The 24,918-nt window shown below is 44.9% G+C and overlaps 1 protein-coding gene across 5 annotated transcripts in view; it reads right to left on the bottom strand.

Annotated features, from left to right (window-relative positions):
* The window catches only part of BOD1 (biorientation of chromosomes in cell division 1), a 67,096-nt gene extending 62,073 nt beyond the window's left edge, over nucleotides 1-5,023 (bottom strand). For 4 of the 5 annotated variants that reach the window (XM_033139964.1, XM_033139961.1, XM_033139962.1 and 1 more), the window contains exons 1-2: nucleotides 4,622-5,023; nucleotides 2,577-2,701 (exon numbers count right to left, since the gene is read on the bottom strand). In XM_033139964.1, coding sequence (XP_032995855.1) covers nucleotides 2,577-2,701; nucleotides 4,622-4,813 — 317 coding nt within the window. In that variant the 5' untranslated portion in view covers nucleotides 4,814-5,023. The remainder of the gene's footprint in view (nucleotides 1-2,576; nucleotides 2,702-4,621) is intronic. The other variant, XM_033139965.1, reaches the window with a different exon arrangement.
* Between the last annotated feature and the right edge of the window lie 19,895 nt (nucleotides 5,024-24,918).

The raw sequence follows: 24,918 nt of genomic DNA on the forward strand, positions 1-24,918 counted from the left end.
CATCCACACCTGCTACCCTGCTGCTTTCCCCTGAGGAAATCCACTGTTTACTGCTGAATTGGAGCAAACGTCAATTGTGTTTTCTCCTATTGGCATTTGCTCCAATTTAGTGATAAGAGCAGGATTTTTTTTGGGGGGGGGGAGAGCAAAACACTTGGACCTGTGGATGAGCCCTCACTGTCTTACTTCACAATTGAAAATTATGGAGCTAGAGTTTTTAACCTGAACATGCCTCCATCAAGGAAGATGGCTTATAAATGCAACTCAGGATGTTTCAACAATAACTTACCATGAGCTTATCATACAAGAGAAATACCTAGCATGTAACCTGTGCTTTATGTTGATGGGAGTCATACAGCCATTGAGACAGACTAATGTACAACCCTATAGGTTCACTGTCCGCAACTATGGACAACACTCATAGCTTAATGCCAACACTCAATGCCCAGATGTCAGGTATTTTAGCAATATTGCTTTGTGAATGGTCCCTGTCATTTTTACATTTAAGCTTCATCATAATTATTACAGCCCATGTTCATTTACTTTTGACTGTACACCCCAATGAAGGCTTCTCCAGTATTCATGCCAAGTCCACCTCTAGATTTCATGGTTTTCATGGCAGCCATGGGGCTGCTTCAGTTTGACATTAATCAATACAGGTAGAAGGGCACACTCTCAACTTAAGTCTTTGGTGATGATGAAATGGGTGGTTTGAAAACAGAGGAAGGGTTGTCCAAGCGATCTCATTGTCATGGTCAAACCACTTCCTGGTGAAGTTTCATATGATATTGCCAAATGTACAGAACAACCAGCTTTCTCTTTTTCATCCAATGGAGGTAATGAACCATTGCTTGAACACTATGGCAGATTGTATGTGAACAAAAAAACCCGGTCTGTAATCTAGGAATGCAGCAGCAACCAAAGCATCCAGGAGCAGTGCCAGATCAAGGAACACCCCTAGATTATGGACATGATCCTTTAAAGGAAGTGCAGTTTAAAGGGAATCTGGCTATTGTATGTCTCTGCATTGATTCAGCTAGCGTCCTGGCTGCACCCTTTTTGAAGAAGCAGAAGATATGGCACACCCAGGCTGGATTTTTGCAACATATTTCATGGGAGGCTCTCCTTAAAAATTGTTTGGAAGCTTTAGCAAGTACAAAAGGTAGTAACCAGGTTACGGGCAGACACTAGCTTTTGATCTCTTTCCAGGAACAATTTAAGGTGCTGGTGATTACCAATAAATTCCTAAATAATTTGAGGCGAGGCAATTCAAAGGACCATCTTCCACCAGAGTCTGTCTGCTGTTTATGACTGTCAGAGACCTTGCACTTCTTGCTTTCAGAGGTACAGGTGGTTGGCAGGAAGGGCTTTTTCAATAATTGTACAAAGTCCCAGCTTCTGCCAACCTAGCAGTTCAAAAGCACGCCAGCGCAAGTAGATAAATAGACACTGCTGCAGCAGGAAACAGCGTTTCTGTGAGCTCTGGTTTCTGTCATGGTCCTCCATGTGCAAGTAGCGGTTTAGTCATGCTGGCCACGTGACCCGGAAAGCTGTCTGTGGACAAATGCCAACTCCCTTGGCCTGAAAAGCGAGATGAGTGCCACACCCCAGTCACCTTTGACTGGACCTTGACCGTCCAGGAGTCCTTTACCTTACTTCACCAGGCACTGGGAATCATTTTAACTTTGAATCCTGCTGACTTTCAGTATTGTTTTAGTTTTAAACTTGGTTCTTTTTAATTTTATTGTGCTATTACTGTGATTTATATGTGTATTTGTTTTTAACTTATTTTGTACGCCACCATGCGGCATCTTGTAGCCAAAAGGCAAGCTACAAGTCTTCTAAATAACTAATCTGCCATAATACCGATTAATAAATTAAGGCTGCAACCCTATGCACACATATATGGAATAAAGCATCTCTGCATACAATGGGACTAACTTCCACGCAACATCACAGAAGCACTCTGTAAAGCTTGCAAGCCACCTCCCGCTCTCATTCTTATAACCATTTCTTGAATCCTATCACTATCAGTCAGGAACACAGCAGCATATTATATAAAATTAAAATTATGTACATTGAACAAACAGCTAACCCAGCCTGGCCTTCAACAAAATTAGGGAAGAATGTGTTTGCAAAGAACACATTGTGTTTAGTGAACTGGATTAGTTACACTACAGCAATAGTTCAAGGAGCAAAACACTACTTCACTCTGCTGGACAGCACCCCAACCCCAGTGACATTAAGCTTATCATGCTACTGTATCTCATGCTGGAAGTTGGTAAAAGCAAACAGAACTAAGACTGCAAGTTCACCAGATGCTCTTTCCCTTTTAAAGCTGTGGATGCACGCAGATCTCCATTAGACAGCCACAAGTGACACTCTTGGAGAAACATGGTATTGATTAGCAATGAGATTTTAAGTAATTTCAATGGATGAAGAGCCACAATCTACCAGGAGCATTTCTTAGACAATCCCATCAAAATTTAGGGGTATTGTGCAAATGTAGAAGGTTACCTTCATGAGTTAAAAAACAATTCATTATTGTCATTTATATTTTAGCAGCTTTTACTTACTTAATAACGCTCTGCCTCAAGCCATTCCGCAACTGGTTTTTGTTCATTGCTGGGTTCCATTCCTGCTTATCCAGGTGTGTAGACACAAAGTTGTCCACTTTCTGTCTCAAATTCTGGTAGGCTGGCTAAACAAAATAGCTCAATTAATATAATCCTGAAGTGTTTCTTTCAAAAACCACACAGACCACTGACAGCACACTGAAACACACTTGTTTACCCTACAATTAAATTTCAACAGGATTGGCTTCATTTGCCTTTAGCAAGTTTCTTTTTACCTATGAAAAACCAAATTATGAATGTACCCGTCAAAAATTACATGAGCATACACACCTTATAATAAGCATACTACAGCTGGAGTTGAGCACGTGCTTGACAATCATTATTCTGAAATCTCATACATAAAGTAAATATGCATAAAGTAAATACAGTGGTACCTTGGGTTACATACGCTTCAGGTTACATACTCCGCTAACCCAGAAATAACACTTCAGGTTAAGAACTTTGCTTCAGGATAAGAACAGAAATCGTGCTCTGGCGGCGCAGCGGCAGTGGGAGGTTTCATTAGCTAAAGTGGTGCTTCAGGTTAAGAACAGTTTCAGGTTAAGAACGGACCTCCGGAACAAATTAAGTACATAACCAGAGGTACCACTGTAATTCTGATACACCAGAAATATCCCACAAGCAACATGGGAACCACACCTGAAGAATCCTTGACAGATGGCAATTCAACCTCTGTTTACAAATCTCCAATGAAGAAGATTCCACAACCTCCTGAGTTAGTCCATTCAACTGTTAAACAGTTCTTACAGATAGAAAGTCCTTCCTAATGTTTAGTTGGAATATCCTAAACTGATTTTTCCATAATCAACTAGCTCTGTCATTCAAATACTGGAATAAAACTCCAGCTAGACTCCAACCAGTGTCTGCAGAAGATGCCATGGTAAAATTCAGTTGTTGTGGGTTACACACCTAAATACCCTGCTCAATGAGATTCAGCCAATATCTATGTACCTGCATCCCCCAGAAAATCTTGATGGATTACACAGGACCAACAAAGCCTCCTCCTACTTATTTATAAGTCTTAGAGAGACTACCATTTATGCCTATTTACATGTAGGCCACTGAATGCAGTGGGGTTAACTTCCAAAGCAAGAAGGAATAAAACCATCTTGTTGATGTGGACCCCACCATGTGATGCTTGTCTGCTCAATGTTCATAGAAGGCTGCCTTATGCCAAGTGAGACTAGTGGTCTACTTAGCTCAGTATTGTCCACACTGATTGGCAACGGCTCTCCAGGGTTTCAGAGAAGAACCATTCCCAACTCTACCTGGAAATGCCAGGGATTAAACCTTCTGCCTGCAAATCAGATGCTCTAGTTCTACCACTAAGTTATAGTCCTTTCAGTGGTAACATGGGCTGGAATGCATTTATTTTGGTTTATTTTACGCTTTTTGAGAATTGCCTAGTAATAATAAAAAAATAAAGCAACCCCCCCCCCTAGGAAACAAGGAAGTTATAAGCCAAGGCCAAGCTACAAAGATGCTCCAAAACCTCTGTGACCCCCATAAGAATGTTAACATGGGTGTATCTTGTACTGAGACTTGCACAAAACACAAAATCAAGAGTGCAAGCCATGTGATCACCAAAGGAAAATAACTGTTTTGCCTGGGGTTGTGTATACCTTTCCCAGAATAGACCACACCACAAGAGCCAGCAAAGCTCCCCCACCTCCGGGAATTTGGATTAGAGGAGATACATTGCAGGCTATGAGATGGTTTTCCTGCGATCTCGTGTGTCGGCTCCTACACATAACCCCAGCCGAAGACCTGATGCTGCCGACTGCAACTCTCGCCATCCCTGACAGCTGACCCCGTTGGCTGGGTCGAGTTCCTCCATAACGGGGCTGGGTGGGGACTAGGGAGAAGAGAGGATAAGGGAATAAAAAGAAAAGTCCCTGTAATCCTGGCAACTCTTTAGCCGAGGCCTCTCCTTACGATCCTGCAGAGAGACCCTCCGCGGGGCTGGTATGGGGAGAGGCTCTTACCTTGGTGTCGACGTCGGCCAGGCAGTCCCTGCGGAAGGCGTCGAAGAGGCCGCGGCTCTTGAGCTGCCCCACGATGAGGGCGATGAGCTGCGCGTCGCCAGGGGGCAGCGAGGCCGGGTCCGTCGCTCCAGGCCCCGCCGAGCTCCCGCCGCCTCCGCCCGTGCCGGACGACGCCCCGCCCGGCTCCGCCATCCCCCCGGCACGGCCTTCCCAGCGCCGCCCGACGGGCCGCCGGAACAGCAGCGCCGCCGCCGCCTTCGCTCCCGCCAGGTGCTGCTGCAGGGGGCGATGGTGGCAACGCCGCCGCCGCCGCCGCGGCACCCTCTGCTGATCGCGCCGCGGCAGCTGTCGGTGACGTTGCCGTCGCGGAGCATTTACGTCATACCTTTCCGCTGCATGCTGGGAAGCAGAGGCCTCCTCGCCCTGGGCTAGGAGGGCGCAGTCTCACAGGAGGCTTTTGTCGCGAGAGCCATCTGGCAGGCTCCGTTTGGACGCGCTAACAGCTGCCCCAGCTGGAAATGCCTGCAAAAATTGTGGGTTTGTTGTCGCGGGGTCATCGCGCTCCGCCAATATTCAAGTCCGGGTGGGGTTCTAGATGAGTTATGGGAAGGGCAACGGGGATAAGGAAAGCAGCCTTGAATGCTGCAATTGTTGCAGAGACGGGAGAGACCCCCAAGTCCTGGGGCCGCTAGAATGACGGGGCAGTGCACTCCCTCCTCGACCCCCGGCCTCATGTGCCCGCACTGCTCGTTTAGCAGGAGGATTTCCTGGTTGTCAGTCCCTTGCACATAGGGTTGCCATATGTCCTATTTTTTCCAGGACACGTCCTCATTTTCTTAGGGATGTAAAATGAGAGTCCTCATAGCGATCCATAGTTAAAAGTGGAAGTCGGCAAATGTGTCCTCTTCAAAATAATGGCAGCCCTACATCACAGTACCCATTTTACCCCCCCCCCCTTTTGCCTTTGGGGATGCCTTGTTACACTTCCATTAGTGTAGGTTACTAGAGTAGTCGTCCCTCAGGTTCTCCCCCAAAGAGGACAGGGCTACTGGTATGACAGACTGAAATGTTCCATTCTGCACAACTGCTCAAGGTGCGGGAACCTATTTTTCACCTGGCATCCCTCTGAAAGACAAATCCCTTGAGTTGGGGAGTATTCGTGTGTGTGCATCTTTTTCCCCTAGCACTTTTATCCATGCATATGCCCACAAACGTTGCATATGCGCTGTTAGGGTGGGCAACCCTACAATCATAAACATGCCTGCTCAGAAGTAAGCCCTGTGGGACTTCCTGTTGCACCAGGAGCCCTGTCTCTAGTCTAGACACCTGGCGGAGAGTTCAGATGTTTGGTGGGGGATTGTGGATGGTCAGTGGTGAGGCAAATGTGCTCCATATACATTTAGAGGCAGTATCTTGTTACTGGCATGCACGTACCAAAGCTGAGCTCTGCAATTCAAAACATTCCCAGTTCTGAGGCTTGGTGAGTCACAATGAAACTTAGCCCAACATCAGGCGTCCTAAGTCACCAGGACTCTCCAGTGTTGACATCAGCTTTGGGCCCTCCATGCTGTGTGCCTCCATTTTAATTTCCAATGATGCCCCAGAATGACACTGTGTCAGGTGCTCCAGGGCATTGTGGGGAACTGAAATCGGAGTTGCTAGCTACCCTTGGACTGCCAGCTAGGGCCATCAATATAAGGGGGGCCCCGCCAGGACTTGGAGCTGACTTAAAGTGTTCTCCAAAATTACAGATGGAAACAGGAACACATGTAACCCCCATTTTTTGTAGGAAAGTATGACTACCTGAGCCCCTCATTTAACGCTCGCTGGAGGCTCTTCTCTGCCTGCTATATTCATTTACTCTGCAATAGCTTGTCTTGCATTGATTTAATAGAAAATTTGGTGTTATTTGCTTTGCTTAAAAATTATAAAAACATGCCTGGTAATATGCTACCAGCTCAAGCAATACCTCAGCAATTGTAGTGTGTGTGAACCAGCAGGCTGAGCCAGAGTGGTGTAGTGGTTGGAGTGTTGGACTAAGACCTGAGAAATAGGGGTCCAAATTTTTAGTCTGCTATTATGCTCAGTGACCGATTATGGGCCAGTAACTATCTATCAGTTTAACCTACTTCACAGGTTTTTTTTTCAAGGATAAAAGTGTGGGGAGGGCACCATGTACACCAAGCTAAGTTATTTCGCAGAAAGGTGGGGTATATACAGGTATAATAAATGTTCCTAACCGCCCTCTCCCAATTAAAATCCATTTTCTTAATGCCTAAACTCAACCTAAAACATTTAGAGTCACTTAATCTACACCCAAAAAATTTTCTAATGTACCCACAGCAAAGCCTAAATGCTTCTGTGTTTGCTCACTACATTGTGCTGCCTGAAACAGAACCCCAATTCCACTCCACTAGAACCAGCTCTTTAAAAGTCTTGCCATGCCATTCAGACATGAGTTATTGCCTGCATCTTTCCACCCCGACCACTGTGCTTCAGGCTGCTTCACTATAAAATGAAGACTAACTGGGAGTTGCAGCCATGGATGCCATTGGGTCACCCTTCCTCTCTCAGCCTGAATCATCTCACAGGGTTACGGTCAGGTTAAAATGGGCTAACCCTCTGATCTCCTTGGAAGAGAACTAAATTAACATGTCTGCCATATCTGCTGTTGTCACTCAGGGATCATCCAGACTTGTGCCCTAAGTGTGATATGTAAACTGGCCACAAGAGGGTACTACAGCTTCACAGTTGTTAAATAAGGTTATTGTGTGGAGGGCAGGCTTGCTCTGAATTAGCTTTGAGAACAGGTTGAAAAATACTGTAGTAAAATTCACCTGCTTTCGCTGACTTGTGCCCTTGATCTCCTGTAAGCAGTAAATAGGGCTGCTTTACAATTTGGGGAGATGTACTCTTGTGAACCCCCACATTTCAATCCCAGCAACACAAAAGCCAGCTTGCTTTTAACTGCCTTTTGGGGTAATTTGCATGTATAATAATGCGCAAATTATCGCAGGGGGTACCCAGATGATTATGAGTCACGCGAATGTGCACTTGTTGCATGGCAACTAATCTATGAGAACAAATCCTCCAAATATGTTGCAAGAACAAGATGAGTGAAATGCAAACACTCAGCCAGCTGCAGCAGCACAGCTCAGCAACCACAGTTCTCCAACTCCCTTGACACACAGGAACACTTCCAACATGGCTCTTACATGGTTGATGGAGGGGATAAAGCCCTGCAGGGAAGGGGGTGTGTGCCTCAGACAGAAGGGTATACCTCTCCCACTATTCAGATGTCTGGATTCCAATGTTAACACTGAAGCACACAATGCTACCTGGCAGCCCACTGAAATTATTGGAAAAATCAGTGGTAGCTGGTACCCCTTGGGAATGATCCGTTGAAAGGCAGAGGTGCCAGCAGTAGAAGGAGCTAGAGCCAATTACATCCTAGTTTTGCCACCCACCCTTCTTCCATCTCAGTTCTACAAGGGGCAACACTGAGACTAATGAGTAGTAAAATTACAGGCAAGGGCCATTCCCTGGACTCATTGAAAATAGTAAGGCAGGATTATGAAGGTGGGCTGAGATTTGTGGAAGAGTGCCTCACCCATTTGCTCAATGGGCCAGTCTCAACTGGAAAAGTGAGTTAGTTTCTTCTCTGCCAACCAAGTCCTTGAAAATTTTAGGCTTCAGTTATTGGTTGTAATGCGCAAGATCAGCAGGTCCTCCAGATGAGATCTACTGAAGTTTTGTTCCAAGGAAAAGAGCAAGCTTGACACTTCTCAATCCCATGGGCACTGATCCATCATTCCTCCTGGGCTGAGTCAAGACTTTAGGTAATAGAAGAAAGGGGGAAGGGATTTATGTGAACTAAACTCTTGTGCCATAGGAATGGATGTTTTCCTAACCAATATTACCACAGACACCATCGCTCGCAACATCCGCCCGCACAAGGTTTTCCTGAGTTGTTATTTCTTAATTGCAGGTGTTTCACAGAGTTTCATAAGCAGCATGCAGTCAAGACTGTTGCCTGCTCTCCCTGAAGTTCACAAGACATTCTGGTTCTTCTCTGTCACAGAAGGTAAAGCTAGTAGGGTGATTGGTTTCTTGGACTTTTCACCGATATTTACTATAGGCCAGCTCAAACATGCAAAATAAACCTCCCACATGAGAACTTACTCATGTGGATAATTCAGTGCATGAGTTCACAGCTTCCTGGTGGCAATTTCTACTGCCATGCCAGCACATTTTCCTGCTGTGGGAGTCACTTCTAGGTATATCTATTCCCATGACTAGATGTCATTGTAGCTGATAGACCATTAGCTCAAATGTGTACATTAAGTACAGGAGTAGCATCTCTTCTGACTACTGAAGCAGGTGGCAGGAGGCAGAATTTTGCATGCAAGCACAGTCCTCGGTGCCTGATTAAAATTCAGCTGCCCTGAGAAGCAGTGCAAGCTACCCAGTACCATCTGCCAGAGAGAGGGGGGGGGGAGATATATATACTGAACATTCAAAGGCATAAAACCTATACACTGAAAAAGACTGATCTGAATGCAAGTGTTGGCCTAGGCTACAAGGGATCTGAACACTTTATAATTACTTATCTGCACATGGGAAACTCCCATTTTCACTTGGCATTTCAAAGGGTCCCATACTAGGCCTTCTAATGTTATATTTGCACAAGGGTTTGCGTTGGTGTGCATGGGGGAGGGGGCAGTCCTGCAGGCTGATTCTGCGCATTTGACACACACCCCCAGGTTGCACCACATCTGTGCCAACTCAGTGCCAATCCTTAAGAAGTCCAAACAGAAGGATCCATGGCTTCAACTGAGACTTGAGGGCACAGTCCACACAACAGAAAGATAAACAAATCCCTGAAATTGGCAAGTAGAACTCCTTTCCCCATCTATGTCAGCTGCTGTCCTCATGTCTTCTGGGCTGTAGCCAGAACTTAATATGATTGGAATCATGGGTGATGGCATCAAATGGGCAATCTCATATCAAGTTCTCCCTTCTTTCCTTAGACAGTGGCAGCATGATGGGCTTAGGGACAGGGGATAGACTTGGTTCCGTTCACATTTAAAGCCCAATCTACCAAGTTATCTATCAAATGTATTAGTCAAAATTATAAACAAAAATGTGTTTGTTGGGATAAATTCACACAAAATCGCTGAAGAATTTTCATGGTGGTTTTTTTTTAAAAAAAATTGGAAATGTGGAGAAATGAATTTAAATTTGGAAAAATGAGAAATGGAGAGAACCGAAATTGACAGATCCTCACATCCCTAGATGGGCTCAGCTAGAATTGACTGCAGAGGTTTCCCAGCCATGAAAAGGAGAAGTGTTGGTGGCAGTGGTGAGCGAGTGTGCCATGTAACTTCTAGAAATGAGAGTTGTATCACTCCTCTCAGCCCTGAGCCCACTACTAACCACTGTTCTTTGAAAGCCTGAAGGTCTTTTTGATCAATGATTTCCTGAACAAGAAGGAGAAGGAGACTTGCTTGCTTATGCAAGGCATTTGTGGCTGACGCAAAATGATCCTTTGGGGACTTTCCTTCTGTAATCATTTCCCATGGACAGGACTGGTGTCTGGCTCAACAACAAAGCCATTTCTCCAGAGTATTGTGTTGGGTTTGTCCATTTTACCAGGAATCTGGGAAATAAAAAAGGGCCCAATCACAGAAACTGCACGGAGGAAACTTTCGTGTTAAAAGATGTGCTTTATTTTATTTTATTTTTAAGAAGGAAGGAGACCTTTTTGAACTGCTGCGCCTCACATCGGTAGTAAAATTGTGTGCCCAGGAGAAATAATTGGCAGGTTTTCCTAAACTGTCTTGACAACCTCTGGCCATGAAATTGAAAAGTCAGTTACTGACTTTCAAAAGGCTTTGTCCTTGCCAATGATTAGACAGAGAAATCTGGAATAGGTGGCTTTAGCCAGGCATAGTATCTGCTGAAATGCAGACTGAATGTCAATAGGAAATCGTTGCAGAAGAGGGAAGGTTGTGTCTGCAACTCTGCCCGTAATGCACCCACACAAACACACTCAGTCACACACAATTATCGAACTCTGGCAATTTCAATCGACACATTCCTCTGGCGCTGTATCTGGGAGGAGGAGGATTGTGCTGACAGGTGGGGCTGTGAAGCTGCAATCTTAACATTTCCTCTTTAGTGCTGCAGGCATTATTTACTTATTTTGTGAAGGTATCAGTCACCTTCTGTACCGCAAAGGTACTAGCAAGAGCTGCACAGCAATAAAAAGCTGAATAACAACAAAGGCTGTGGACTCCTGAAGAAAAGGTATTCTAAATGAACTGGGTGTGTGAGGAGGGGGAAACTGTCAGCAGAGATACAGCAATCCTAAAACTGATCTGTTACTTGTGAGTTGATCCTCCTGGCTGATGACTGCTTTGAGCCGTTCTGGAGTAATGCCCATGTTTATTCAATATAGATAAAGAGAAATAGCAACAGAGGAAAGGGCATCAGCCGTGTTGTCAGGGTCACCTTCAGACTCCAACAAACTCTTGGCATGGTATTACCAATGGTGCTCCCATCGCCTGCCCAGCACCCTTTCACACAGCCACAACCACTTTTGTACTCATAGCAGCAGAAGCAGCAACGCCACTCATTGCCCTCTCTGCTGGTCTTGTGGGTGCCATTTTAGCAGTGGATAGGCAGCCCTGCTGCTTTTGAATAGGAGCCCCGCTTGTGGTGGCTGCTCACCATCTTAATTTACCCATAATGCAATGCCTTGTTCTTTGGACGCCATCTATAGGTCAGGGTAGCCCAACTTTTCATACCGCAAGGTTCAATCACTAGCATCTCCTAGTTGGGCTGAGAAAGACTCTCTGCCTGAAATCCTGGAGATCCACTACCAGCCATTGTTGCTGAGCTAGATAGACGAATAGTGTAAGGCAGCTTCCTTATGTCCCATGGCTATTCCTCATTGGAGGGATTCGAAACACCCACTTTTCCTGATTGTTCCTTTGCCTCTTCTCTGTTAGCTATGGGTAACTTTACATGTTACTCTCACACAGGGAAATCTATGTAATTCTTTTGTTTACCTGTTCATTCACATGCAGGTGGCAAAGGCAGAGAAAGCCAGAGTTCAGTCACTGGAGAGGGGTTATTCTCAAATACCGCTTAATAGTGATAGATTTTAATTAGTAATATGACCACACTTCAGTTCCAAAATTAAAGTGGTTAAGCAGGGGTGTGGGTGGGGTGGGTGGGGTGGAACTGATGGGTTGAATGGCTAGATATTTTTCACTGTTCCTGATGTGGAGTGGTAATTTAATCTGTATTCATGATTGCAAGAACCCTCCAGGTTAATTAAACCCGAGCACAAAGACACCCTGGATTACCAAAATACTACTGCAAGCATGCATTGAAAAAGGCAAGGAATTTCATCTTTTATCCGCATGGCTTTGGTAAATAAAAGACTGCTCAAAATGTGCTCACTACTTTTTGAGAAATTATGGAAAATTTGCTTCCAAGTGTTGACTCTAAACCCCATTCGTAAGGGGGAACAGTGCTGGAAGGGGTTAATCTTAGAAGCAATTAATCGAGAATAAGTGTGTTTTTCCTCTGAAAGGCTTTTATTTTATTATTCATTATTTGCTCGATTTGCAGTTTTTGCTGCCCACTTATGAAGATTCTCTGTGTGGTTTAGGGTAAAATTTAAAACCATACGAAGAAAACACAAACATGAAATTTACAAAGTAAAACCAGCCACAGCAAACATAGTTTCTAAACATCTAAAAACATATAGCCTACAAATTGCAACAGAGCCTGTTATCCTCATGTTGCTGGTTTGAGAAATTGTGGCTGAGAGAGAGGCTGTAATGCAACCTAGGATTAATATTGTAAATTTTGGGTTAAGCTGAAGCAATGAAAATGGTTTACATAGCCTGGTGCTGCTATATCGTTATCATTTTATTGATATGGGGGGTGGGGGAGTGTGCTGTGTCAGTGTGAATAGTGAGGGGCCTTGTAGTTGTGCATCAACAGTCAGCATCTGGCCAGCTGACTGAGCATGCCCACAAGTCACCTGATCTCTGTTTACCCCCTCTGTGTGCAGAGATATATTTCATTTCTATTTAAATTATAGCAATGATTTCTAAATGCACATCTCTCTATAAATTAACACAGGCAAATTTTATGCAAATGTTCCTTCTTTCCAGTGTCACGTTTTCTCCTTTTTGTGATGTGTGTGAGACCACTCTATGATCAGCTTCACTAGGAAGATCAGATTCTTTTAATGCTTCCATGTCTTCTTCCATTTTGTAAATCAGCACCAGTTGAAATCATTCTACTGAAAACATAGCGGGCCTTTGCTGCTGTGTTACTTCTGTTTCACCACTGCAGGTGTAAGAGCAAACAGCCGAACCATGTTCTAAATAGATCTTGGAAGCGTTCCTTTAAGTTGCTTACAAATTTAAGATTTTGAAAGACTACCACCGCATGCCTATGAATGATTTATAAGATGGTTACTTTTCAATACTGCAGACTGCAACTGTGAAGGCCAGTTTTGAAAGGAAAAAACTCATAACATCCCCAAAGCAGAGAAATAGCCCCAGGATGCTTCCAGGATCTTGCTGTTTTGCGGGTGGGATTCAATCACAAATTCAGGTTGTACAATTAAAGTGCAACAACACCCCCCCCCCCACTCCAGCAATTGGACTTTTTGCAGTTGTGAAAAAGGCAGGAATATGCACTGTAAAGTGTGGAATAACAAGTGATTTCCATACCATCTAACATCCCCACAAACAAATAAGAACGAACGCTCATCAATAAACAGTCAGTGTCATAGGACCTCTCACATTTACAGCACATGACTTCCCTCAAAGATTCCTGGGCACTGTAGTTTGCCCTTCACAGAACTATAATTCCCAGCACCCTTAGCAGGGCTGTCTTAAGCATATGTGGCGCCGGGGTGCAAAGATCCCCCCCGAGGTTGCCCAGTCCCAGGCGCGCAGGAGGGCGGAGCTGGCCAGCTGCCTCAGCATCTCGCTGGCTCAGTCGTCCTTGAACTCGTGGTGCAGACAGGCAGGATCTTCCCCGGACTCAACTCTCGGGCCCCGGACTCTCGACATGGCACCCCTGACAGCCCAGCGCCCGGGTGCCCCGCACCACTAGCGCCTATGGGTAAGATGGCCCTGACCCTTAGCAAACAACTGGAGGCAATTGCACCCCATCAAACAGCCACCCACACCCACACACCATTTGGGAGCTACATTTAGCATTATATTGGCAGATTCTATAAGGCACTCTGCCCCTGGAATTTTAATACGATTGAGAACGCCAGCAGATGAGACTTCTCTCCTTGCTGCCCCGTGATGATATGAAAAGTCAAAACTCCAGCTAGTCTCCCTACTACAATTAAAGGCAAAGAAACCTGGACCGTGGGCAGTTTGGCAACCCTACAGGGGAATCACAAATGAGATAAGGCATTTTTTTCAGCAAGGGATACCTCTGAAAGAAACTCCTTGCAGCTTCTTTGCTATATTGGTGGGGAGGGCATGAAGGGAAAGAGCTTAGGAAAAGAAGGAAGAGGGAGAGACCGTTGATGGAATGTTTGTATTCCTTGGTTGTATTTACATCCGTATAGAGCCTCATAGGGGCTAGGGAAGGAGGGGTGCAAATGAGGTCATTCCAGAGAGCTCTTTGTTGTTGACAAATGAGCAGTGTTTGCAAGCCAAGCATTGCCTTGTGCTGCGGCATGGGAACTTGAAACTGCAATTTTGACTCCTAACAAAGGTGAATGGAATCATAGTGTGGATGAGACCCAGCCAGGGTATGAATCATACTGTATCAGTTGGCATCTGTTTGCCAGTTGTGGGCTGCAACAGTTACCTTGAGGCTACCACCCATCTGTTCCCACTTTTGCCACGTGACAAATCATTGTTTGGCACGTTTAGGTGAGTTTACACGTCTCCGGTGCAACAAGGCATGCACTACGACTGCACCTTATTTTCTGCAGCCATACCTATTTAAAAGATTTGGCACTTATTTTCTCCAGCTCTGTACCTACAATTGTTGGCACATATTTAACCGGTTTTTGGAGTTCGCTTTACCTGTGGTTAGAAGAGATGCTCTGAGGGTTAAAGTTCTAAGATAGGTTCAGTGTATGGAAGCTAAGCCTGTATGCCACTCTCCCTTCAGCTTTATACCCAGAAATGAACTACTGCAATCAGGGCCGGCCCATTCATGAGGCAAGGTGAGGCATTGACCTTGGGTGGCAGGATTCACAGGGGCAGGAGATCCAGCCTCCAAGGAATGCATCACCCACTGCTTCTGCTGCTGCTGCAATAGCAATGGCTGTGGCATGCTCCTTGGAGGCTGGATCTGCCACCTCTTCAGCAGCCTCTCACCAATGCCACCACTACAGTAGCCTCTTAGTGAATAGGAAGCATCACTGTTCTCCTCTCCTTCCTTGGGAGGAAATGGTGGGGGCTGTCCCCTGGCATTTCCTGGGCACTGCATATGCCTGACATGATTCAGAGCAGGCCCCTCCCCCCCCAAAAAAGACATTTGAACCCTACTTCAGCCACTGGGTAAGGTTGATTTGATTCATCCCTTTGTTCCCAATCTAGATCTTCATTTCCCCCCTTCTTCCTGATGTAGAACTTCCCTCTCCCCTTCTTCCCTGGTGGGAGGCAGGCACCATTTTCTGTTTCGCCTCCAGTGCCAAAATGTCTCAGGCCAGCCCTGTCTGCAAGTTATAGTTGAATCTATCAAACGTTTTGAACTTGAAAGTCTGCGCCCAGGCAATCAGACTCCATGCCAAGGAAACCTGAATGCTGCATCCTAAATAAATTATGCAAAGTATGCTGCCGCTGCTGCTTTTTGTTCATACCTTATACTGTATTCCTTATTGTTTTGTGTATTTTTCTGTTTTTGAAAGCCCTGTGTAAATGCAAGGTGCACAAAAGCCTGCTTTGTTGTTTTGAAGTGAAGGCTGAGACTCTCAGGAAGTCTAGTCTTGTGCTCAGTAACACATGCACACACCATCCTGACAGTAGCTTTAAGGGCCCTTGAACAAGAGAACTTGTGATCTAACGTGAGTGCACTTTATGCTTTCATAAGCAGGAAGTATGTTGATTAGCTGCTTTAAAACCAGAGATTGCAGCCACAACCATACAAGACTGCCAACTGGCCAGAAAAGCAGCTCCCTGGCCTGCTCCTGTACCTTTAAGAGCAGCTTGATATGCAGGAATCAGCAGGTGAAGCATCGCAGTGTGGGATAAAATCACCCCAAACATGTACTGATCAAGCAGCAATTAATGGTACAGGAGCAGAAAGTTGTTAAACATTTGCCAGCCTGAGAACAGAGGTGCTCAGTTAACTGCTAGGGCAGAAAACAATGGGATTTCCAGGTGAAAAAGAGTCCAGGGCTCCTGTGCCTTTAATAGCCAAGTCGAAGATGGAATTTCAGCCAGTGTAGTTTGCATGACAAGCTACTTTTACAGAAATTGCGGCTTGTACACCACTACTCAAGATGCAGGAGCTCTTTTTCAGTTGCCCACCCTACACAATTTTTTTACCAGTATATCAGTCAACACTGTTCTCCATGGTGTGTGAATGCTATTTAATCTCCAAGCCATATATCTCTCTGGTTAAAGTAACGTGTGTTTCATGTTCTGAGAGGCTGGGGTCAAAGCCATACTTAGCTTTCCTTGGCAACTGGTGGAAGCAGCAGAGTTTTCAAGAACCTGGAGATTTACAGAGTGAGCAGCTTGGCCATAGAGGTGGCAAATCACTGCAACAGTTGAGAAGCTGAAGGAATGTTTGCCCAGTCCATAATTCTCTCCCAAAGAATGTAGAGCTTCAGTTGACCCTGCCTGCCTCTGTTAAGATTCATAGCTGGAGGAAACAGTGTTATGTTCCTCCCTTGGTACATTTGTCACTCACGTTGTGGGATATGCTCTCTGCACGTCTTTTGCAGTACCCTTCAAAAGCATTTCAGAATCTTCTCAGCTTATGCATGTGTTTAGCTTTCTTGATCTGAGTAGTTCCATATGTTTCCCTATTGGCTACCCCATGAATGAATGCAGGAATGTGACCTAATTTGCTTCAGTGTTTGTAGGGATGAGGCCTGTTGGGTTTTGTTTTTTTAAAGAAACTGACAGTCAAAAGTGACCCTGATTTTCCCTTTTCGGTAAGGTATGAAGCAAGGAAAAATTATTGTAATATACTAAGGCATGGACGGGGAACCTGTAGCCCTTCAGGTGTCATGGAATCATAGAATTGTAGAGTTAGAAGGGAACTGAGGGTCATCTGGTCCAAGTGCATGCAATGCAGGAATCTCCACTGAAACATCCATGACAGATAGCAGCAATACCAACAAAGGCTCCCCTGCTGATCTTAACACCTGAGCAGGTGTTAGAGATTTGGGACCAACGTCATTTAGGGCTTTCAGTGGGCTTGGCAGTGAATTGGCAGGTAGTGTGAATCTTTCGAGACTGGTATAATATGTGTTTGCCCAGAAATGCCCATCAGCAGTGTTGCTGCTGCAATCTTCAGCACTAGTTGCATTTCCCAAACCATCTTTAAGGCCACTCCAGGTAGAGTCCATTGCAATGGCTCAGTCTGGAAGTTACCAACATGTGAATCACTGTGTCCAAGCTATCCCTATCCAGGAAAGGCTGGCAAGCCAATCAAAGCTGAAAATAAGCACTCCCAGTTAGCCTTGCTCATCTTAATATCTGGACAGGTGAATGCCTCTATGCCTCGAAGACATACATGGATCAAGAAGCACCCCCAAGCTAAGCATCTGTTCCTTCCAGGGCAGTATAGCCCTGCGCAGAACTACCCTCCCTGCCTCCCAAACTCAACAACCCATCAAATGTCTAGTTCCACTCTGACACACAAATTTTGGCCAAAGGAAGCTACTTTCTCCACTTATCTTCCTGCCAGGAACAACTTCATCCGAACAATTTATGTGCTGCAGGTTGCTGTGTTCTTTACATAGTAAAAGCAAGGATCTCTCTTTTTTTTATTACTGTAAGAGTGTAAGCAACTTCATTCGTTCAGAGGGCCTTTATATATGTAAGAATATACAAGACCTGGGACCGACTCTGGGGATCAGGCCTTTCAGTGGTTGAGAGCCGTGTTCATTCTTGTCATGCTCTGAAACGGCACAAACATTTTGTTGTTACAGTTGTCGTCATGCCCTTGTGGGCTCGCTTGGCAGGTCTCGGGGAACTGGTGTTCTTTGTGATCCTCCGGCCCTTTGGCCCTGACACAATGCCCGTTGCTATGGAATGACGCTGACTATCCAACAGGCAAGTAACCCAATCCTGCTGAATTTTAAATCAATGAATTCCAGTGATATCAGAGCTGGGAAGTTGATACACTTGAATACATGCTAATGGGGACTGAAAAGCTAATTAATTAATGACTGGAAGGGAGGAGGGAGAGGTAACAACCCCTAGAAACCTCTGGTTCTTCAGCACAACCTGTAGAGGCACAAGTAAGTCTTTCTTCAGGACACACAGTAATAGATAAGATACTCCCCTCACCAAACTATTATTTGCCCTTCATGGGGAAACATGTGTGTTTTCCCCTGCAGGCCAAATAGCAGCTTTGGGGAATGGGAAGGGGGAAGATTTTTTTTAAAAAGTTCTCCCCATGTTGTGGGCCCTATACAAATAACCTTTCTCCTATGGTTGCTTACATACATGTGTGTGCCGCCACTGGAAATGGTGCTCATTCTGGCACATGACTGCCTTCTCACATTTCTAGCTGGGAAACCTCTGCCTGAGACTTTGGAGAGCCAATCAGAATAGATGTCACTAGGCTGGATGGGCCAGTGGTGTGATTAAGTGTAAGCCAGCTTCGCGTGTTCGCATATCCCCTTCTGACATGTCATCTCTGCCAGCTGTTCACAGGTTGCCCTTTGCTCCTCTGGCTAGCATGACTGAATGTTGGCTTCTACTAGCAGAATGGCAACTTGCACATCACCAAAAAAAGAAAGAAAGAAAGAAAGAAAGAAAGAAAAGAAAAAGAAAAAGAAAAGAGAGAGACGCTTCATAGCACCCAAAAGGGCACAGATCTGCATAAAATTTGCATATGCTAATTTATTTGTAGAGATGCACACTTAGAATTAATTGCTATAATATAAATAGAAATGCTATACATCTCAGCACAGCAGGAGGAGACATGTGACTTGGGTGCCTGATCAGCCTGCTGTTAAGGTGTGGATTGTTACTTCAAGACCCCCACTCTCTCTTCTTAGCGTTCTTTATCTTTAAATAGTGTTTGGACCATATAGTCCTTCAAAAAGAGAGTGCCTTCTAACCTCTGGAAAGGAGGATGTATGGCTCACTCTCCCTATGAGCCACCTGAGGAATTTACCATTCAACACAACTCTCTCATTGCCAGCTGACCTTTGGAACATGACACAGTCATGGTACTAGCAAGACCTTGATGTGATGTGATGTGTGTGTGTGTGTGTGTGTGTGTGTGTGTGTGCAATTAATTATCTGTCAGAGCTGCATAGGCCCATAATTAAACAGTTGCTGATACTGTCATTTAGAAAGAGACAGTATCAAGATTGTCAGTGGCTAATTGCTCAAAAAGAAAAAGTGCTCAGGCCTAGTAAACAAGCCACGTTTCAGGCTTTTGACATGCAGACGGCAGAACCTGGGACACTTTGGAGATGAAAAGGAAGCATTCAAATTTATCCCAAGGTGAAGTGCCTCTGGGCAGTCCAATTGGCAGGACATCAGCAAACCCCAGTGGAGAAAATAAAATTGCCTCCCGCTCTGGAGCTATACGGCTGTGCTGAGGCTCTTCAGTCCCACACCATGGTAGTGATGATGTTCTTGGTTGTGTGACACCACTGTCACATGGCTACATAAATATTGCAGAGTCTTAAGGCATGTTTATCGGGACACAGGTGGCGCTGTGGGTTAAACCACGGAGCCTCTTGGGTTTGCCGTTTGAAAGGTCGGCGGTTCGAATTCCCGTGACAGGGTGAGCTCCCGTTGCTTGGTCCCTGCTCCTGCTCACCTAGCAGTTCGAAAGCATGTCAAAGTGCAAGTAGATAAATAGGTACCACTCTGGCGGGAAGGTAAATGGCATTTCTGTGCACTGCTCTGGTTTCGCCAGAAGCAGCTTAGTCATGCTAGCCACATGACCCGGAAAAACTGTCTGCAGAAGTGGATAAAAGGTGGCTCTCTCGGCCTTTAAAGTGAGATGAGCGCTGCAACCCCAGAGTCGTTCGCAACTGGACTTAATTGTCAGGGGTCCCTTTACCCTTTACCTAAGGCATGTTTTACTTCAGCAAGTAGCCCTCCCCCCCTCCCTCAAGCAGAGTCTAATGAATGCTGCTAGGAATGTAAAGTTCACTGCAGATACCCAGTGCTGGAACATTCTGCTGCAGTGTCCTTGAGTGCCCTCCTCCTACCCCGAGCCCTTCTTTCTAATGCTTTCTGCTTTTCTGGCTTAATCCATTTTATGCAATACTCCTTCCCTGTGTCTCTCTGCCTTGTCAACTCTCTCTGCTCAAGCTTATAATGTCTCCCTCTCTCCCTTAGCCCTGCCACATTGTCTCTACTTCTGCTTTGCCTCTAGATGAAGCTTTCTTGTATTTACTATAACATCACTGGGTGTCATCCCCCCCCCTTCCATTAAGCACTTAAAAGCACAAGGATACACAGATCTCATCCAGAAGTAATTACCATTGAGTTCAATGTGACTAACTCCCAAGGAAGCATGCATAGCCTTGCAGTCCTGATAGACATGAACTTAGCAAACTGAGGGCAGTCCAGCCATTTGCGAACATGATATCAGTGGGGCAAAATGAATTGGGCATTAAAAGGACTGGCTGCATCATCATAATCATAACTACCCGGTAATATTGGTTTGGTTGAATTATCTCACACAGCAACTCCAAATCTCCCCCCACACCCACTCAGTGGAAATGAACAATGAAATTGCAACACTGCACTTTACATTTTCTCAAAGCAACACAGGGCCAAACTAGATGCAATGAAGTTTGGTCCTGTGCAGCTGTTTTTTCCTTAACCTTAGGGGAGAAGAGACCACAATGGGACCCTGGCAAGCAGAACCGGATTTAGATGAGGAGAGGCCCTAGGCTACTCCACTTGTGAGGCCCCTCCCTATCCCCCACCCGCACAACTAGAAGAAAATGGAAGAGTGTTATAAACAAAATTGAGTGAAGCCAAGGATGATAATGGGTATTTAAAATTCTGCAATTCACAATTTCTCCTCTAAAGGACATATGATCTTATTGTTAAATACCATGGTGATTTTAAAAAATGCAAAAAATAACACTGATTTTTTTTTTGCAATAATTAAACTTTGTAAACCTTTTGTGAAATATGCATTATTATTTTTAGGAAAATGAAATTGTAATGTTATTCTTAAAAACAACAACACCACATTGAGTTTACAAATTATATTGCCTGGGAAATATAAATAATATGATCATGATTACCTGACAGTGTGGCACTTTTAGAATCTATGTTGTCATTAAAAAGTCAGTTTTAAAATCCATATTAAGAAGTAAACTACAACCATCAAATACAGTAAGGTTAAAATGTTTTCTCATAGCAAAATCACCCAAAACTTCATCAAAATTGGTTTGTCTAAGTATGTCACTTTCAGTATAGGCCTGGTGTCAGGTTTAGCACTTCTCTAACACAAGGCACGGAATGCTGGCAGTTTTACTAGTTGAGGTTTATTTAGCAATACTGTAACAGGCTTTCAGCAGTCCGAGCTTCCACTAGCTTCCAGACCCTCCCAAGGCCAGATATACGCCACATCCTCCCCTGCCTCCTGCTGGTCTTCCTTTGTTCTAATTGCTTGCTCCGCTTCCTACTTCTTGGAGACCCTGGCTGGGACAGTCTTCCTGTTATATACCTGCTGGGATTGACAGGGCATCTGACCCTCACCTGAATCTCATAGCTCTCCTGACAGGTGATTTGGTCTGCAGCCACAGTGTGGAAATAAAGTAGGAGATTGCCCACCAGATACCAGATACAATATCTCACAGGATGGGGAACTTCAATGCTCTTGCTATCCCTTTTTATGATTCCTTGTCTTTAAACTAGACTTGGATTAAATAGCCCTCAGATACAGGACACCATCAAATCAAATAGGACACACAACCATCCTATGACCTGAATTTGAGGCCCCCTGGGCTCTACCACTGAGCTCTTTCTTCAGCCAGTCTAAAGCTAATCTCCTGAACATTCCTCCAGCTACAAGAAATTATTTCAGTTAAATTAAGCTGTAGTTCTAAACACACCTACTGAACTCAGAGGGACACAGAATAACTTCTATGAGGACCAAACAAAGCCAAATGCAATGTTTTACTCAGAAAATATTAGATCTTGGAAGGGGTGCCTTGTGTTTTTTTTTTAAAAAAGTTGGAAAGCTGGAAAGATGATAAAGCGAGAAAGATTGAATAAACCCAGCGTTCTCCAGAAGAAAAGACCTGGGGACATTAGATTAGATTCCAAATGTATAAAATATTGTAATAAAAGGGGCCAAGATCAATGTTTCACTATAACCACTAAAATGGGGACAGAAATGCAATAAGATTAGTCTCAGAACGGAAGATTTGTTTTGTTTTTTAAAAAAAGTTGTCTGAATATGCACTGTGTGCTCCAGCTGAGCTCGAATACTTTCCAGAAGAGCCATAAAACTTTCCTCTTTGGGCTGGCACTGGACAGCCAGGGTTAGGGAGGCATGGGTGAATTTTAATGGGACATTTTGTTTCTGTTCTGCCCGTGTTGTTTTATTATGGACTGTACTTATTACACACCCCAAGCCCCAGGGAAGGGGTGAGATAGAAACGGAATTAAAGAAATGATTTTTGGCCTGGGTCATTGTAATCCTGCGCGTAGCACTCCCTTTTATACAAGTGCCTGCCTATCTAAACATCGGAATTATGAAACCCTTTTTGATTTAGAGAGTGGCTGGGCAGTGGAACAAGAAGTTAGTATAAGAGGTTGGGAGACCTACGTCAGTGGAAGGTTTTCAAAACAAACGAGTCAAACATGATGTCATGAATGTTTCCAATCCAATTAATCCTCCTCGGTGTAGCATGAGCTGGGCCTTGAGTCACATCGCAGCCTCGCCATTCAATGGCTTTTGAATGCCTGCCACTTAAAGCCACTCTGGCCATATTAAAATAACAGGACCAAGTTTTTACCGCTGCAACATCTGCGAAAGGCAGCTGCCAAGAGGGCTTGCCTAGCCTCTGGTGCTGCCAAATGGTCACATTACAGTACCATAGGAAGCTCATCCATTTCGCTTCAGCTTGGACCGATGTCTTCCTAGCCCTGGTAAGTGAGATGCAAGCACTTTCGTTTACATGTCTGCAGCAGATAGAGTGACCGTATGTGCTAAACTTCAGGTATGCTAAGTAGTCAGTCCATATGCATCAGTGTAATCTAGTTGGGTGTGTGTGTGTGTGTGGGTCTTAAAGAGAGAGAAAAGGATGGAGAGACTGCTTCCTCTCTTTTTTTTCTGCCAGACAATGCAATATCTTTCTGACTGATCCCTTGGCAACCTGGATTCCATTTGAATGGAGTTTATCTCATTGCTTTATAAAATGGGATGTCATTGGAGAGCTCCTTTGTTTCAAGAGCTAATGGAACAGACAACACACCCGCCACACACCCCTCTCTGTACCTTTCCTGTACTCCACTTGCATACGGTCTTGCAATGTGTTATTGGCATGGCACATCACAGATAAGGGATATTAAAGCAAGCCAAATCCTATACAATATATTTACCTGAACTCAAGATCATTAGCTACATGGAAAGGCTACAGAAATGGAGCCAGATGTCTGGCTGAACAGATTGCTGTTGGTGCTGCTGCTGTGGCCCCACTGTGTTCTGTGGGTTTAAATGATGCGGCGTCAAAATTCCTGACCTTTATAGCTGGTGGAGATTTGAAGCGTGCTTCAAGCAGAGTGAAGCTGGGGTCTGCAAACCAGCTTATCAAAATACCTCCTCTAAAGACCACCATTCTTGCAACAAAGGGCAGTCTGGGTACCACTGAACTGGTCTGCTAAACTGGGTCTTCAGGATCAAGGTTGCAGGGTCAGGATGAAGTCAGGAAAGCAGGCCTAAAACAGCCAAGGCCCCAGCTTATATTGAACCTCAGCCTGGGATTGGACATACATTGCGTGTTTGAATATTCGGGTTTTCGGTTTTAGTCACTTTTATATATTTTTTGTACTTTTATACCGCTATTTTATTGGCTTAATTGTTGTTGTTTTTAGACTGTACACTGATTTGAGATTTCTGAAATATTAAGCCATTTATATATGCTTTTCAATTAATTAATTAATTAATTAAAATAAATTATCTACGCACCTACTCCACAACGGAATGGCACTCATCAATTCACATCACATTCCCCAAGCCAGAGGCATTCTCCTTCCCCACCCCATATAGTCATGTTTCCATTGCCACCAACAGGGCAATGGGCACCAATGGGCATCAGTAGGCAATAGGGCAATGGACAACACCGGGCAACAATTTCCCAACATGCTTAGATGAACCTTGATTTCCATGAACATGGCATAACACAGGAGTGGGACACCCTTTCCAGCTGAGGGCTACATTCCCTCATGGGCAACCTCAGAGCTCTAAGGTTCATGGCTAGGCGTACGCCCCCCTGGACATATACTTTTTAAAGAGTGGGCCAGGCATAGTTGTTCACACGGTTGTCTTTCTCAGCCATGCGTGTGGGCAAGCAAGCAGACATTCCTGCCAATAGGCTGGGTCTGCCTCCACTGGTGCAACCAGCATCACATGAGTCAGGGGTGGGCTTGGCCCAAAGTGGGCCCTTCTCCAGGGGAAGAAAGCACTTCACTGTCCAGAGGTGGAGCCACAACTGGGGCAGGTGGCTCTTTCTTGGTGTCAGGGATGTAAACTGGAATTGAGGCAGGGTTTTCTTCTGACAATCTACTCAGCCATTCCTCAGCATTTTGCTCAGAGTTTCCTAAACCACTTGACCCCTCCGTTCCCCTGGGTCACCCTCCAGATTCTTGTCCCATTTTCCCTTCTCCAGCCAGCCTTGCCAAGAGTTCTTAATGGGGCTCTTGACAGTATGTGTGTGGGGTGTGTGTGCATAACCACACTTGGCTCCTAGGCCACAGGTCCACCGCTCCTGGCCTTATATGTCCAAAAGCCTTGGTTTGTTTTTTTCCCAAATGGAGAGGAAAATATGTGTTGAGTAGAATGAATTCTTGAAAGTTTCTTGCTCTGTCTTTTAGACGCCAGCTCTTAATTTAGGACAA

Source organism: Lacerta agilis, chromosome 2 (genome assembly GCF_009819535.1).
Source record: "Lacerta agilis isolate rLacAgi1 chromosome 2, rLacAgi1.pri, whole genome shotgun sequence".
Classification (NCBI taxonomy): domain Eukaryota; kingdom Metazoa; phylum Chordata; class Lepidosauria; order Squamata; family Lacertidae; genus Lacerta; species Lacerta agilis.